We start from the raw sequence: 15,985 nt of genomic DNA, 5'->3' as shown, positions 1-15,985 counted from the left end.
GGCGGGGCTCCTCTTTGACGTTCTCCATCTTGGTTTTTGTCTTGCAGAATTTGGACGGCTCCTGTATCCAGTCTGTCAACCTGATTATGGACCAGGATCAGAGAAAACAGGTCACCTTGACGCAGGCAGGAGACGTCCTCGTGTATGACCAGTACAAGATCAACCTACCTTACACAGACGGTGAGATCTAGAACCTTCCCCCGAGGACAGACATCCGACAATATACACTGCCATGCTGCAAGTGTGGTAACCCATAGCAACCAATCTGGTAGATTAGAGGTAGGGATGACGCTGGATTTCCACCACCATTATGCTTTAACATCATCCAGTTTACCCTTCTACAAATTCCCATGATGGTGCCGCCGCCATTGCCATGCCTGTGTGGCTCAGCTCACCACCTATAGTAGTTGGGGGGGGAGGGGTACATGGGTTGGAGGTCTGAGGGCTCCTACAATAGAGGAGGAGTAGTTGGGGGGAGGGGTACATGGGTTGGAGGTCTGAGGGCTCCTACCATAGAGGAGGAGTAGTTGGGGGGAGGGGTACATGGGTTGGAGGTCTGAGGGCTCCTACCATAGAGGAGGAGAAGTTGGGGGAGGGGTACATGAATTGGAGGTCTGAGGGCTCCTACCATAGAGGAGGATAAGTTGGGGGAGGGGTACATGAATTGGAGGTCTGAGGGCTCCTACCATAGAGGAGGAGAAGTTGGGGGAGGGGTACATGAATTGGAGGTTTGAGGGCTCCTACCATAGAGGAGTAGTAGTTGGGGGGGAGGGGTACATGGGTTGGAGGTCTGGGGGCTCTTACCATAGAGGAGGAGTAGTTGGGGGAGGGGTACATGGGTTGGAGGTCTGAGGGCTCCTACCATAGAGGAGGAGAAGTTGGGGGGGGGAGGGTGTAACCACCGTTTACGACCTTCCATCCCAGTCACGACAGCTTATCTGACACACAGACAAACCAGCAGGCCTCCCATTTCCCAGAATAACGAGACTTGCTCCGTGTTCTCTGGTTTCAAATGAAGACAATTTTAATGGTTTCTTCTCAGTCTTATATACAGTACAACCATGTGACAGTATTCAAAGGGACAATGAGATCTCCACCCCCCTAATCACACACTAAGGCTAATTACTTAACATTCTTTAATCAACAACAAAACACCTTCACCCACTCCGTCTCCGCACACAGCTTGACACCTCTGAGCATCACTAGGCTCTAGACAGTGTTATCACACGTAAGCAGTATTTAGCATGCATAATTAGAGTTCTGGGAGCAGACCTGGGATTAACACCTGTCCGTTACAACACCTTTACACAAGGACAATGGACTGTCTTCCAAGCCCTGATGCAATTAGCATGTCACTAGAAATGAGTCACTATTGACTGGTTGGGCCCACATCTTGCAATCTCTCAAGATCCTGCAATATGAACTATTAGTGATGTCCCATCTCATGTAATACATGAATTATGATTCACTTGCCACCCCATGCCCAAAAGGCACAGGGTGGACTCAGACCCAAGAGTTATCAGTGACGCTGACACAGGAGTATCCTCCATCCTCACAAAGTCTCTGGATGTCCCGGGTCATTACGTTACAGAGGGGTACATGGGTTGGAGGTCTGGGGGCTCCTACCATAGAGGAGGAGTAGTTGGGGGAGGGGTACATGAATTGGAGGTCTGAGGGCTTCTACCATAGAGGAGGAGGAGTAGTTGGGGGGGAGGGGTACATGGGTTGGAGGTCTGGGGGCTCCTACCATAGAGGAGGAGTAGTTGGGGGGGAGGGGTACATGGGTTGGAGGTCTGAGGGCTCCTACCATAGAGGAGGACCTTTTGCTTCTCTTGTTCTTCGCCCCTCTGGACACATTTTCTTCCTGTTTTCTAGACGTGTTCCGGGTCAGGAAACTCTCATCGGTCTTTGTACAGGTGAAGACGGACATCGGCCTGCAGCTGCTGTATGACCGGCGGGGTCTGCGCCTCTATCTCCAGCTGGACGGGCGCTGGAAGGACAACACGGCCGGCCTTTGCGGGACCTTCAATGACAACACGCAGGATGACTTTCTGTACGTCCCTCGTCTTGTATTCAGTTTAGTGAAGAGTCAGAGCCAAGGGGGTCCCTACTTCTGTAAGGGGGTCCATACTTCTATAGGGGGGTCCATACTTCTATAAGGGGTCCTTACTTCTATAAGGGGGTCCATACTTCTATAAGGGGGTCCTTACTTCTATAAGGGGGTCCATACTTCTATAAGGGGGTCCTTACTTCTATAAGGGGTCCATACTTCTATAAGGGGGTCCTTACTTCTATAAGGGGTCCATACTTCTATAAGGGGGTCATACTTCTATAAGGGGGTGCCTACTTCTGTAAGGGGGTCCATACTTCTATAAGGGGGTCCATACTTCTATAAGGGGGTCCTTACTTCTGTAAGGGGGTGCCTACTTCTATAAGGGGGTGCCTACTTCTATAAGGGGGTCATACTTCTATAAGGGGGTCCTTACTTCTATAAGGGGGTCTTTACTTCTATAAGGGGGTCCTTACTTCTATAAGGGGGTCATACTTCTATAAGGGGGTCCTTACTTCTATAAGGGGGTCCTTACTTCTATAAGGGGGTCCTTACTTCTATAAGGGGGTCTTTACTTCTATAAGGGGGTCCTTACTTCTATAAGAGGGTCCTTCTATAAGGGGTCCCTACTTCTATAAAGGAATCCATACTTGTAAGGTAGGGGTCCATACTTCTATATAGTGGGGGGGTTCTATATTTCTATATGGTGGTGGTGGGGGGGTTATATTTCTATATGGTGGTGGGGGGGTTCTATATTTCTATATGGTGGTGGGGGGGGGGGTTATATTTCTATATGGTGGTGGGGGGGGTTCTATATTTCTATATGGTGGTGGTGGGGGGGGTTCTATATTTCTATATGGTGGTGGGGGGGGTTCTATATTTCTATATGGTGGTGGGGGGGGGGTTCTATATTTCTATATGGTGGTGGGGGGGGTTATATTTCTATATGGTGGTGGGGGGGGTTCTATATTTCTATATGGTGGTGGGGGGGGGGGTTCTATATTTCTATATGGTGGTGGGGGGGGTTCTATATTTCTATATGGTGGTGGGGGGGGTTCTATATTTCTATATGGTGGTGGGGGGGGGTTATATTTCTATATGGTGGTGGGGGGGGGGTTCTATATTTCTATATGGTGGTGGGGGGGGTTCTATATTTCTATATGGTAGTGGTGGGGGGGGGGGTTCTATATTTCTATATGGTGGTGGTGGGGGGGGTTCTATATTTCTATATGGTGGTGGGGGGTTCTATATTTCTATATGGTGGTGGGGGGGGTTCTATATTTCTATATGGTGGTGGGGGGGTTCTATATTTCTATATGGTGGTGGTGGGGGGGTTCTATATTTCTATATGGTGGGGGGGGGTTCTATATTTCTATATGGTGGTGGTGGGGGGGGTTCTATATTTCTATATGGTGGTGGGGGGGGTTCTATATTTCTATATGGTGGTGGTGGGGGGGGGTTCTATATTTCTATATGGTGGTGGGGGGGGTTATATTTCTATATGGTGGTGGGGGGGGGTTATATTTCTATATGGTGGTGGGGGGGGTTCTATATTTCTATATGGTGGGGGGGGGGGGTTCTATATTTCTATATGGTGGGGGGGGTTATATTTCTATATGGTGGTGGGGGGGGGGGTTCTATATTTCTATATGGTGGGGGTTCTATATTTCTATATGGTGGTGGGGGGGTTCTATATTTCTATATGGTGGTGGGGGGGGGGGTTCTATATTTCTATATAGTGGGGGGGTTCTATATTTCTATATGGTGGTGGGGGGGGGTTCTATATTTCTATATGGTGGTGGGGGGGGGTTCTATATTTCTATATGGTGGTGGGGGGGGTTCTATATTTCTATATGGTGGTGGGGGGGGTTCTATATTTCTATATGGTGGTGGTGGGGGGGGGGGGGGTTCTATATTTCTATATGGTGGTGGGGGGGGTTCTATATTTCTATATGGTGGTGGGGGGTTCTATATTTCTATATGGTGGTGGGGGGGGGGTTATATTTCTATATGGTGGTGGGGGGGTTCTATTTCTATATGGTGGTGGTGGGGGGGGGGTTCTATATTTCTATATGGTGGTGGTGGTGGGGGGGGGTTCTATTATTCTATATGGTGGTGGTGGGGGGGGGGGTTATATTTCTATATGGTGGGGGGGGGTTATATTTCTATATGGTGGTGGGGGGGGGGGTTCTATATTTCTATATGGTGGGGGGGGGGTATATTTCTATATGGTGGTGGTGGGGGGGTTCTATATTTCTATATGGTGGGGGGGGGGTTCTATATTTCTATATGGTGGTGGGGGGGGGGTTCTATATTTCTATATGGTGGTGGGGGGGGGTTATATTTCTATATGGTGGTGGGGGGGGGGGGTTCTATATTTCTATATGGTGGTGGGGGGGGGGGTTATATTTCTATATGGTGGTGGGGGGGGTTCTATATTTCTATATGGTGGGGGGGGGTTATATTTCTATATGGTGGTGGTGGGGGGGGGGTTCTATATTTCTATATGGTGGTGGGGGGGTTCTATATTTCTATATGGTGGGGGGGGGTTATATTTCTATATGGTGGTGGGGGGGGGTTCTATATTTCTATATGGTGGTGGGGGGGTTCTATATTTCTATATGGTGGTGGGGGGGTTCTATATTTCTATATGGTGGTGGGGGGGTTTATATTTCTATATGGTGGTGGTGGGGGGGGGTTCTATATTTCTATATGGTGGTGGTGGTGGGGGGGGGTTCTATTATTCTATATGGTGGTGGTGGGGGGGGGGTTTATATTTCTATATGGTGGGGGGGGGGTTATATTTCTATATGGTGGTGGGGGGGGGGTTCTATATTTCTATATGGTGGTGGTGGGGGGGGGTTCTATATTTCTATATGGTGGTGGGGGGGGTTATATTTCTATATGGTGGTGGTGGGGGGGGTTCTATATTTCTATATGGTGGTGGGGGGGGTTATATTTCTATATGGTGGTGGGGGGGGGGTTCTATATTTCTATATGGTGGGGGGGGTTATATTTCTATATGGTGGTGGGGGGGGGGTTCTATATTTCTATATGGTGGTGGGGGGGGGGGGTTATATTTCTATATGGTGGTGGGGGGGGGGGTTCTATATTTCTATATGGTGGTGGGGGGGGGGGTTATATTTCTATATGGTGGTGGGGGGTTCTATATTTCTATATGGTGGGGGGGGGGTTATATTTCTATATGGTGGTGGTGGGGGGGGTTCTATATTTCTATATGGTGGTGGGGGGGTTCTATATTTCTATATGGTGGGGGGGGTTATATTTCTATATGGTGGGGGGGTATATTTCTATATGGTGGTGGGGGGGGTTCTATATTTCTATATGGTGGTGGGGGGGTTCTATATTTCTATATGGTGGTGGGGGGGTTCTATATTTCTATATGGTGGGGGGGGGTTATATTTCTATATGGTGGTGGGGGGGGGTTCTATATTTCTATATGGTGGGGGGGGGGGGTTATATTTCTATATGGTGGTGGGGGGGGGTTCTATATTTCTATATGGTGGGGGGGGGTTATATTTCTATATGGTGGTGGTGGGGGGGGTTCTATATTTCTATATGGTGGGGGGGTTCTATATTTCTATATGGTGGTGGGGGGTTCTATATTTCTATATGGTGGGGGGGGTTCTATATTTCTATATGGTGGTGGGGGGGGGGTTCTATATTTCTATATGGTGGGGGGGGGGTTATATTTCTATATGGTGGTGGGGGGGGGGTTCTATATTTCTATATGGTGGTGGTGGGGGGTTATATTTCTATATGGTGGGGGGGGTTCTATATTTCTATATGGTGGTGGGGGGGTTTCTATATTTCTATATGGTGGGGGGGGGTTCTATATTTCTATATTTCTATATGGTGGGGGGGGTTCTATATTTCTATATGGTGGGGGGGGTTCTATATTTCTATATGGTGGGGGGGGGTTCTATATTTCTATATTTCTATATGGTGGGGGGGGTTCTATATTTCTATATGGTGGTGGGGGGGTTCTATATTTCTATATGGTGGGGGGGGGTTCTATATTTCTATATGGTGGGGGGGGGGGTTCTATATTTCTATATTTCTATATGGTGGGGGGGGGTTCTATATTTCTATATGATGGTGGTGGGGGGGGGTTCTATATTTCTATATGGTGGTGGGGGGTTCTATATTTCTATATGGTGGTGGGGGGGGTTCTATATTTCTATGTGGTGGGGGGGGGGGTTATATTTCTATATGGTGGTGGGGGGGGGGGTTATATTTCTATATGGTGGTGGTGGGGGGGGGGTTATATTTCTATATGGTGGTGGGGGGGTTCTATATTTCTATATGGTGGGGGGGGGTTCTATATTTCTATATGGTGGTGGGGGGGGTTCTATATTTCTATATGGTGGGGGGGGGTTCTATATTTCTATATGGTGGTGGTGGGGGGGGTTATATTTCTATATGGTGGGGGGGGTTCTATATTTCTATATGGTGGTGGGGGGGTTCTATATTTCTATATGGTGGTGGGGGGGGGTTCTATATTTCTATATGGTGGTGGGGGGGGGTTCTATATTTCTATATGGTGGTGGGGGGGGGGGTTCTATATTTCTATATGGTGGGGGGGTTCTATATTTCTATATGGTGGTGGTGGGGGGGGGTTCTATATTTCTATATGGTGGTGGGGGGGGGGTTATATTTCTATATGGTGGTGGGGGGGGGTTATATTTCTATATGGTGGTGGGGGGGGGGGGTTCTATATTTCTATATGGTGGGGGGGGGGGGTTATATTTCTATATGGTGGTGGGGGGGGGTTATATTTCTATATGGTGGTGGTGGGGGGGGGTTCTATATTTCTATATGGTGGTGGGGGGGGGTTATATTTCTATATGGTGGTGGGGGGGGGTTCTATATTTCTATATGGTGGTGGGGGGGTTCTATATTTCTATATGGTGGTGGTGGGGGGGGTTCTATATTTCTATATGGTGGTGGGGGGGTTCTATATTTCTATATGGTGGGGGGGGGGTTCTATATTTCTATATGGTGGGGGGGGGGTTCTATATTTTTATATGGTGGTGGGGGGGTTTATATTTCTATATGGTGGTGGGGGGGGGGGGGTTCTATATTTCTATATGGTGGTGGTGGTGGGGGGGGGTTCTATTATTCTATATGGTGGTGGTGGGGGGGGGGTTATATTTCTATATGGTGGGGGGGGGGGTCTATATTTCTATATGGTGGTGGGGGGGGGGGGTTCTATATTTCTATATGGTGGTGGGGGGGGGTTATATTTCTATATGGTGGTGGTGGGGGGGTTCTATATTTCTATATGGTGGTGGGGGGGGGTTATATTTCTATATGGTGGTGGTGGGGGGGGTTCTATATTTCTATATGGTGGTGGGGGGGGGGTTATATTTCTATATGGTGGTGGGGGGGTTCTATATTTCTATATGGTGGGGGGGGGTTATATTTCTATATGGTGGTGGGGGGGGGTTCTATATTTCTATATGGTGGGGGGGGGGGGTTCTATATTTCTATATGGTGGTGGGGGGGGGTTCTATATTTCTATATGGTGGGGGGGGGTTCTATATTTCTATATGGTGGTGGGGGGGGGGTTCTATATTTCTATATGGTGGTGGGGGGGTTCTATATTTCTATATGGTGGTGGGGGGGGGGGTTCTATATTTCTATATGGTGGTGGTGGGGGGGTTATATTTCTATATGGTGGTGGTGGGGGGGGTATATTTCTATATGGTGGTGGGGGGGGTTTCTATATTTCTATATGGTGGGGGGGGGTTATATTTCTATATGGTGGTGGGGGGGTATATTTCTATATGGTGGGGGGGGGTTCTATATTTCTATATGGTGGGGGGGGGTTATATTTCTATATGGTGGGGGGGGGGTTATATTTCTATATGGTGGTGGGGGGGGGGTTCTATATTTCTATATGGTGGTGGGGGGGGGGGGTTATATTTCTATATGGTGGTGGGGGGGGTTCTATATTTCTATATGGTGGGGGGGGGTTATATTTCTATATGGTGGTGGTGGGGGGGGTTCTATATTTCTATATGGTGGGGGGGTTCTATATTTCTATATGGTGGTGGGGGGTTCTATATTTCTATATGGTGGGGGGGGTTCTATATTTCTATATGGTGGTGGGGGGGGGGGTTCTATATTTCTATATGGTGGGGGGGGGGTTATATTTCTATATGGTGGTGGGGGGGGGGTTCTATATTTCTATATGGTGGTGGTGGGGGGTTATATTTCTATATGGTGGGGGGGGTTCTATATTTCTATATGGTGGTGGGGGGGTTTCTATATTTCTATATGGTGGGGGGGGGTTCTATATTTCTATATTTCTATATGGTGGGGGGGGTTCTTTATTTCTATATGGTGGGGGGGGTTCTATATTTCTATATGGTGGGGGGGGGTTCTATATTTCTATATTTCTATATGGTGGGGGGGGTTCTATATTTCTATATGGTGGTGGGGGGGTTCTATATTTCTATATGGTGGGGGGGGGGTCTATATTTCTATATGGTGGGGGGGGGGGGTTCTATATTTCTATATTTCTATATGGTGGGGGGGGGTTCTATATTTCTATATGATGGTGGTGGGGGGGGGTTCTATATTTCTATATGGTGGTGGGGGGTTCTATATTTCTATATGGTGGTGGGGGGGTTCTATATTTCTATGTGGTGGGGGGGGGGGTTATATTTCTATATGGTGGTGGGGGGGGGGGTTATATTTTTATATGGTGGTGGTGGGGGGGGGGTTATATTTCTATATGGTGGTGGGGGGGTTCTATATTTCTATATGGTGGGGGGGGGTTCTATATTTCTATATGGTGGTGGGGGGGGTTCTATATTTCTATATGGTGGGGGGGGGTTCTATATTTCTATATGGTGGTGGTGGGGGGGGTTATATTTCTATATGGTGGGGGGGGTTCTATATTTCTATATGGTGGTGGGGGGGTTCTATATTTCTATATGGTGGTGGGGGGGGGTTCTATATTTCTATATGGTGGTGGGGGGGGGTTCTATATTTCTATATGGTGGGGGGGGGGGGGGTTCTATATTTCTATATGGTGGGGGGGTTCTATATTTCTATATGGTGGTGGTGGGGGGGGGTTCTATATTTCTATATGGTGGTGGGGGGGGGGTTATATTTCTATATGGTGGTGGGGGGGGGTTATATTTCTATATGGTGGTGGTGGGGGGGGGTTCTATGTTTCTATTTGGTGGTGGGGGGGGGTTATATTTCTATATGGTGGTGGGGGGGGGTTATATTTCTATATGGTGGTGGTGGGGGGGGGTTCTATATTTCTATATGGTGGTGGGGGGGGGTTATATTTCTATATGGTGGTGGGGGGGGGTTCTATATTTCTATATGGTGGTGGGGGGGTTCTATATTTCTATATGGTGGTGGTGGGGGGGGGTTCTATATTTCTATATGGTGGTGGGGGGGTTCTATATTTCTATATGGTGGGGGGGGGGTTCTATATTTCTATATGGTGGTGGGGGGGTTCTATATTTCTATATGGTGGTGGGGGGGTTTATATTTCTATATGGTGGTGGTGGGGGGGGGGTTCTTTTTTTCTATATGGTGGTGGTGGGGGGGGGGGGTTCTATTATTCTATATGGTGGTGGTGGGGGGGGGGTTATATTTCTATATGGTGGGGGGGGGGGTTATATTTCTATATGGTGGTGGGGGGGGGGTTCTATATTTCTATATGGTGGGGGGGGGGGGTTATATTTCTATATGGTGGTGGTGGGGGGGTTCTATATTTCTATATGGTGGTGGGGGGGGGTTATATTTCTATATGGTGGTGGTGGGGGGGGTTCTATATTTCTATATGGTGGTGGGGGGGGGTTATATTTCTATATGGTGGTGGGGGGGGGTTCTATATTTCTATATGGTGGTGGGGGGGGGGTTATATTTCTATATGGTGGTGGGGGGGGGTTCTATATTTCTATATGGTGGGGGGGGGGGTTATATTTCTATATGGTGGTGGTGGGGGGGTTCTATATTTCTATATGGTGGGGGGGGGGTTCTATATTTCTATATGGTGGTGGGGGGGGGGGTTCTATATTTCTATATGGTGGGGGGGGTTATATTTCTATATGGTGGTGGGGGGGGGGGTTCTATATTTCTATATGGTGGTGGTGGGGGGGGGGGGTTCTATATTTCTATATGGTGGTGGGGGGTTCTATATTTCTATATGGTGGGGGGGGTTATATTTCTATATGGTGGTGGGGGGGGGGTTCTATATTTCTATATGGTGGTGGGGGGGGGGGGGTTCTATATTTCTATATGGTGGTGGGGGGGGGGGTTATATTTCTATATGGTGGTGGGGGGGGGTTCTATATTTCTATATGGTGGGGGGGGGTTATATTTCTATATGGTGGTGGGGGGGGGGGTTCTATATTTCTATATGGTGGTGGGGGGGTTATATTTCTATATGGTGGTGGGGGGGGTTCTATATTTCTATATGGTGGTGGGGGGGTTCTATATTTCTATATGGTGGTGGGGGGGGTTCTATATTTCTATATGGTGGTGGGGGGGGGTTCTATATTTCTATATGGTGGTGGGGGGGTTCTATATTTCTATATGGTGGGGGGGGGGGGGGTTCTATATTTCTATATGGTGGGGGGGGTTATATTTCTATATGGTGGTGGTGGGGGGGGTTTCTATATTTCTATATGGTGGGGGGGGTTATATTTCTATATGGTGGTGGGGGGGTATATTTCTATATGGTGGGGGGGGGTTCTATATTTCTATATGGTGGGGGGGTTATATTTCTATATGGTGGGGGGGGGGGGTTATATTTCTATATGATGGTGGGGGGGTTCTATATTTCTATATGGTGGGGGGGGGGTTATATTTCTATATGGTGGTGGGGGGGGGTTCTATATTTCTATATGGTGGGGGGGGGGGGTTCTATATTTCTATATGGTGGTGGGGGGGTTCTATATTTCTATATGGTGGGGGGGGGGTTCTATATTTCTATATTTCTATATGGTGGGGGGGGTTCTATATTTCTATATGGTGGTGGGGGGGGGTTCTATATTTCTATATGGTGGTGGGGGGGGGGGTTATATTTCTATATGGTGGTGGGGGGGGGTTCTATATTTCTATATGGTGGTGGGGGGGGGGTTCTATATTTCTATATGGTGGGGGGGGGTTATATTTCTATATGGTGGGGGGGGTTATATTTCTATATGGTGGTGGGGGGGTTCTATATTTCTATATGGTGGGGGGGGGGGTTATATTTCTATATGGTGGTGGGGGGGGGGTTCTATATTTCTATATGGTGGTGGGGGGGGTTCTATATTTCTATATGGTGGTGGTGGGGGGGGTTCTATATTTCTATATGGTGGTGGGGGGGTTCTATATTTCTATATGGTGGGGGGGTTCTATATTTCTATATGGTGGGGGGGGTTCTATATTTCTATATGGTGGGGGGGGGGTTCTATATTTCTATATTTCTATATGGTGGGGGGGGGTCTATATTTCTATATGGTGGGGGGGGGTTCTATATTTCTATATGGTGGGGGGGGGTTCTATATTTCTATATGGTGGGGGGGGGTTCTATATTTCTATATGGTGGTGGGGGGGGGGTTCTATATTTCTATATGGTGGTGGGGGGGTTCTATATTTCTATATGGTGGGGGGGGGGTTATATTTCTATATGGTGGTGGGGGGGGGTTCTATATTTCTATATGGTGGTGGGGGGGGGTTCTATATTTCTATATGGTGGTGGGGGGGTTCTATATTTCTATATGGTGGGGGGGGGGTTCTATATTTCTATATTTCTATATGGTGGGGGGGTTCTATATTTCTATATGGTGGTGGGGGGGGGTTCTATATTTCTATATGGTGGTGGGGGGGGGGGTTATATTTCTATATGGTGGTGGGGGGGGGTTCTATATTTCTATATGGTGGTGGGGGGGGGGTTCTATATTTCTATATGGTGGGGGGGGGTTATATTTCTATATGGTGGGGGGGGGTATATTTCTATATGGTGGTGGGGGGGTTCTATATTTCTATATGGTGGGGGGGGGGGTTATATTTCTATATGGTGGTGGGGGGGGGGTTCTATATTTCTATATGGTGGTGGGGGGGGTTCTATATTTCTATATGGTGGTGGTGGGGGGGGTTCTATATTTCTATATGGTGGTGGGGGGGTTCTATATTTCTATATGGTGGGGGGGTTCTATATTTCTATATGGTGGGGGGGGGTTCTATATTTCTATATGGTGGGGGGGGGGGTTCTATATTTCTATATTTCTATATGGTGGGGGGGGTTCTATATTTCTATATGGTGGGGGGGGTTCTATATTTCTATATGGTGGGGGGGGGTTCTATATTTCTATATGGTGGGGGGGGGGTCTATATTTCTATATGGTGGTGGGGGGGGTTATATTTCTATATGGTGGTGGGGGGGGGTTCTATATTTCTATATGGTGGTGGGGGGGTTCTATATTTCTATATGGTGGTGGGGGGGTTCTATATTTCTATATGGTGGGGGGGGTTCTATATTTCTATATGGTGGTGGGGGGGGGGGGTTCTATATTTCTATATGGTGGTGGGGGGGGGTTCTATATTTCTATATGGTGGTGGTGGGGGGGGGGTTATATTTCTATATGGTGGTGGGGGGGGTTCTATATTTCTATATGGTGGGGGGGTTCTATATTTCTATATGGTGGGGGGGGGTTCTATATTTCTATATGGTGGGGGGGGTTCTATATTTCTATATGGTGGGGGGGGGTTCTATATTTCTATATGGTGGTGGGGGGGGTTATATTTCTATATGGTGGGGGGGGGTTCTATATTTCTATATGGTGGGGGGGGTTCTATATTTCTATATGGTGGGGGGGGTTCTATATTTCTATATGGTGGGGGGGGTTCTATATTTCTATATGGTGGGGGGGGGGGTTCTATATTTCTATATGGTGGGGGGGTTCTATATTTCTATATGGTGGGGGGGTTCTATATTTCTATATGGTGGTGGGGGGGGGGGTTATATTTCTATATGGTGGGGGGGGGGGGGTTCTATATTTCTATATGGTGGTGGGGGGGGGTTCTATATTTCTATATGGTGGGGGGGGGTTCTATATTTCTATATGGTGGTGGGGGGGGGGGTTCTATATTTCTATATGGTGGTGGTGGGGGGGGGGTTCTATATTTCTATATGGTGGTGGTGGGGGGGGGGTTCTATATTTCTATATGGTGGGGGGGGGGGGTCCAGAGATCTGGGAGTCGCTGTCTTCCCGGACACGAGAAAGGACGGATCTCCAGATACGCCGTCGTGAGTACAAATGTGCGCCGTTGTATCTATGCGCTTATTCAGGAAATCAGGGGGCGCTTCCGTAGATTTCCGCGTTGAATATGTAAATGAGCGAGATACGCCGATTCATGAACGTACTTGCGCCCGTCGCAGTAAGCTACGCGGTTTACGTAAGGCGTACGTCCGGCGTAAAGTTGCCCCTGCTATATGAGGCGCAGCCAATGCAAAGGTATGGACGTCGGAACAGCCGTCGTATTTTACGTCGTTTACGTAAGTGGTACGTGAATGGGGCGGGGCGTAGGTTGCGTTCACGTCGAAAGCATTGAGCCGACGTATCTTAGGGAGTATTTGCGACGTGATTCTGAGCATACGCCGTTCGTACGGCCATGCATTTACATGGGGTCACGCTTCATTATAATACAACACGCCCACTACCTTCCTACTTTGAATTAGGCGCGCTTACGCCGGCCATTTACGCTGCGCCGCCGTAACTTTGGGAGCGAGTGCTTTGTGAATACCGGCCTTGCCTCTCTATGTTACGTCGGCGTAGCGCAAATGAGATACGTTACGCCGGATCAAAGATACGCCACTGTACCTGAATCTGGCCCATTCTGTGTATCTCTGTTCAGCAGGAGATGCTGACTGCGCTTCCTCTTCTCTGATTGGATGCCATCATTCTTGTCCTGCCCCCCCATAGTCTCTGGGTGGCGATCCGGGCAGATGACCCTTTTCTGCGCACAATAATAGATGGGCGTGTCTTTTATTGGCACGTTGCGGATTATATGTGTGAAGAACATTACAATACAATAGTAAATTCCTTTTCCTCGGGGGAGGGGGAGGGGCTTCCCTCCGATGCCATGGGGGGCGGGGGGGGCACATCCAGGCTGCTGCCATGAGATGAACACACCGGCCTCTATGGCGGCTTCACTTCCTGACTAAAGAGGATTGCCCGGATTCACAGACATTGGCGCATATTTACGCCGACGCAATGCAGAGAGGCAAGCTCCCGATTCACAAAGCCAGTGCTGCCAAAACTGCGCCGGGTGTCCAAGGCGTAATCCGGCGTAGGTGGAAGTGGGCGTGAGCCATGCTAATGAGGCGTGAGCCATGCTAATGATGGGCTGAGCGCCAGACAGATACGTATAATGAATGGCGCATGCGCCGTCCCGTGGACGCATCCCAGTGCGCATGCTCAGAATCACGTCGGAACTACTCCCTAAGATACGCCGGATCACTGCCTACGCCCAGTCATATTCACGTCCTACGTAAAATACGCCGGCTTGTGCTCCCTTTGCATGTCTGCTGCCGAGTTACACCTCCTTTATGGGGCAGAACTTTGCGCCGGACGTAGGACTTTACGCGCACTGCGTCGGGCTCACGTACGTTCGTGAATCGGCGTGTCTCCCTCATTTGCATATGTGAATAAAAAATCAATGGGAGCGCCAAATACGTCCAGCGTAAATATGCGCCCAATCTACGCGGCGTAGACAAGTTACGTCGGTGGGATGAAGCCTGTTTTTAGGCGTATCTTAGTTTGTGGGCCCGGCGCACAGATACGACGGCGCACAGATACGACGGCGCATACTTACACTTACGCGGCGTATCTGGAGATACGTCGGCGCGCAGTGCTTTGTGAATCCGGGCCGTAGTGATGATTTTTACATCACAGTGGCTGGATGGCTTTGTTATAAACGATAATAATGTTTGGCCAGTAGGTGGCGCCAGTGTACCAGCCAACAAACAATAATAAATGAGAAGGTGAACCTCGGGGGCGGGGCAGGTATTCTGGAGACGTAACAATTCTGTGAAGTTCCTTCCATGGACCTTGTCGTGGTAGAAGGTGACCCACATTCTCATGTTTTGGGGTGCAGGTCTCCCGTCGGGGTTCCGGAAAGTACTCCGCAGCTGTTTGGGTATTCCTGGAAGACGTCATCGGCCTGCAGAGTGGAGTATCCCCCCTCCCCCCTGGACCCCTGCGATGTCCATCTACAGGCAGGTAGGTATACAGAATGCTGGAGGTCCTCCGATAACCGGCTATAGCCCAGAACTTGGTGAGCCCACCCCCCTGCATGATGACCCCTCCCCCTCCTGTGTGGTGAGCCCTCCCCCCCGCTCCTGTGTGGTGAGCCCACCCCCCCCTGCATGATGACCCCCTCCCCCACTCCTGTGTGGTGACCCCCCCCCCCGCTCCTGTGTGGTGAGCCCTCCCCCCCGCTCCTGTGGGGTGAGCCCTCCCCCCCGCTCCTGTGTGGTGAGCCCTCCCCCCCCGCTCCTGTGTGGTGAGCCCTCCCCCCCCGCTCCTGTGTGGTGAGCCCCCCCCCCCCCCGCTCCTGTGTGGTGAGCCCTCCCCCCCCGCTCCTGTGTGGTGAGCCCTCCCCCCCCGCTCCTGTGTGGTGAGCCCTCCCCCCCCGCTCCTGTGTGGTGAGCCCTCCCCCCGCTCCTGTGTGGTGAGCCCTCCCCCCTCCTCTGTGGTGAGCCCTCCCCCCCGCTCCTGTGTGGTGAGCCCTCCCCCCCTGCTCCTGTGTGGTGAGCCCTCCCCCCCGCTCCTGTGTGGTGAGCCCTCCCCCCCGCTCCTGTGTGGTGAGCCCTCCCCCCCGCTCCTGTGTGGTGAGCCCTCCCCCCCGCTCCTGTGTGGTGAGCCCTCCCCCCCGCTCCTATGTGGTGAGCCC

The 15,985-nt window shown here is 49.8% G+C and overlaps 1 protein-coding gene across 1 annotated transcript; it reads left to right on the top strand.

Annotated features, from left to right (window-relative positions):
- On the top strand, positions 1–15,356 carry LOC120922632 (otogelin-like). Its single transcript, XM_040334719.1, has 3 exons — positions 1–180; positions 1,876–2,053; positions 15,188–15,356. The coding sequence occupies exons 1-3, from the start codon at positions 87–89 to the stop codon at positions 15,354–15,356; spliced, it is 441 nt and encodes a 146-aa protein (XP_040190653.1). The 5' UTR covers positions 1–86.
- The last annotated feature ends 629 nt before the right edge of the window (positions 15,357–15,985 follow it).

This window comes from Rana temporaria, unplaced genomic scaffold, assembly GCF_905171775.1.
Source record: "Rana temporaria unplaced genomic scaffold, aRanTem1.1, whole genome shotgun sequence".
Classification (NCBI taxonomy): domain Eukaryota; kingdom Metazoa; phylum Chordata; class Amphibia; order Anura; family Ranidae; genus Rana; species Rana temporaria.
This window is presented reverse-complemented; position numbering and strand designations above follow the sequence as displayed.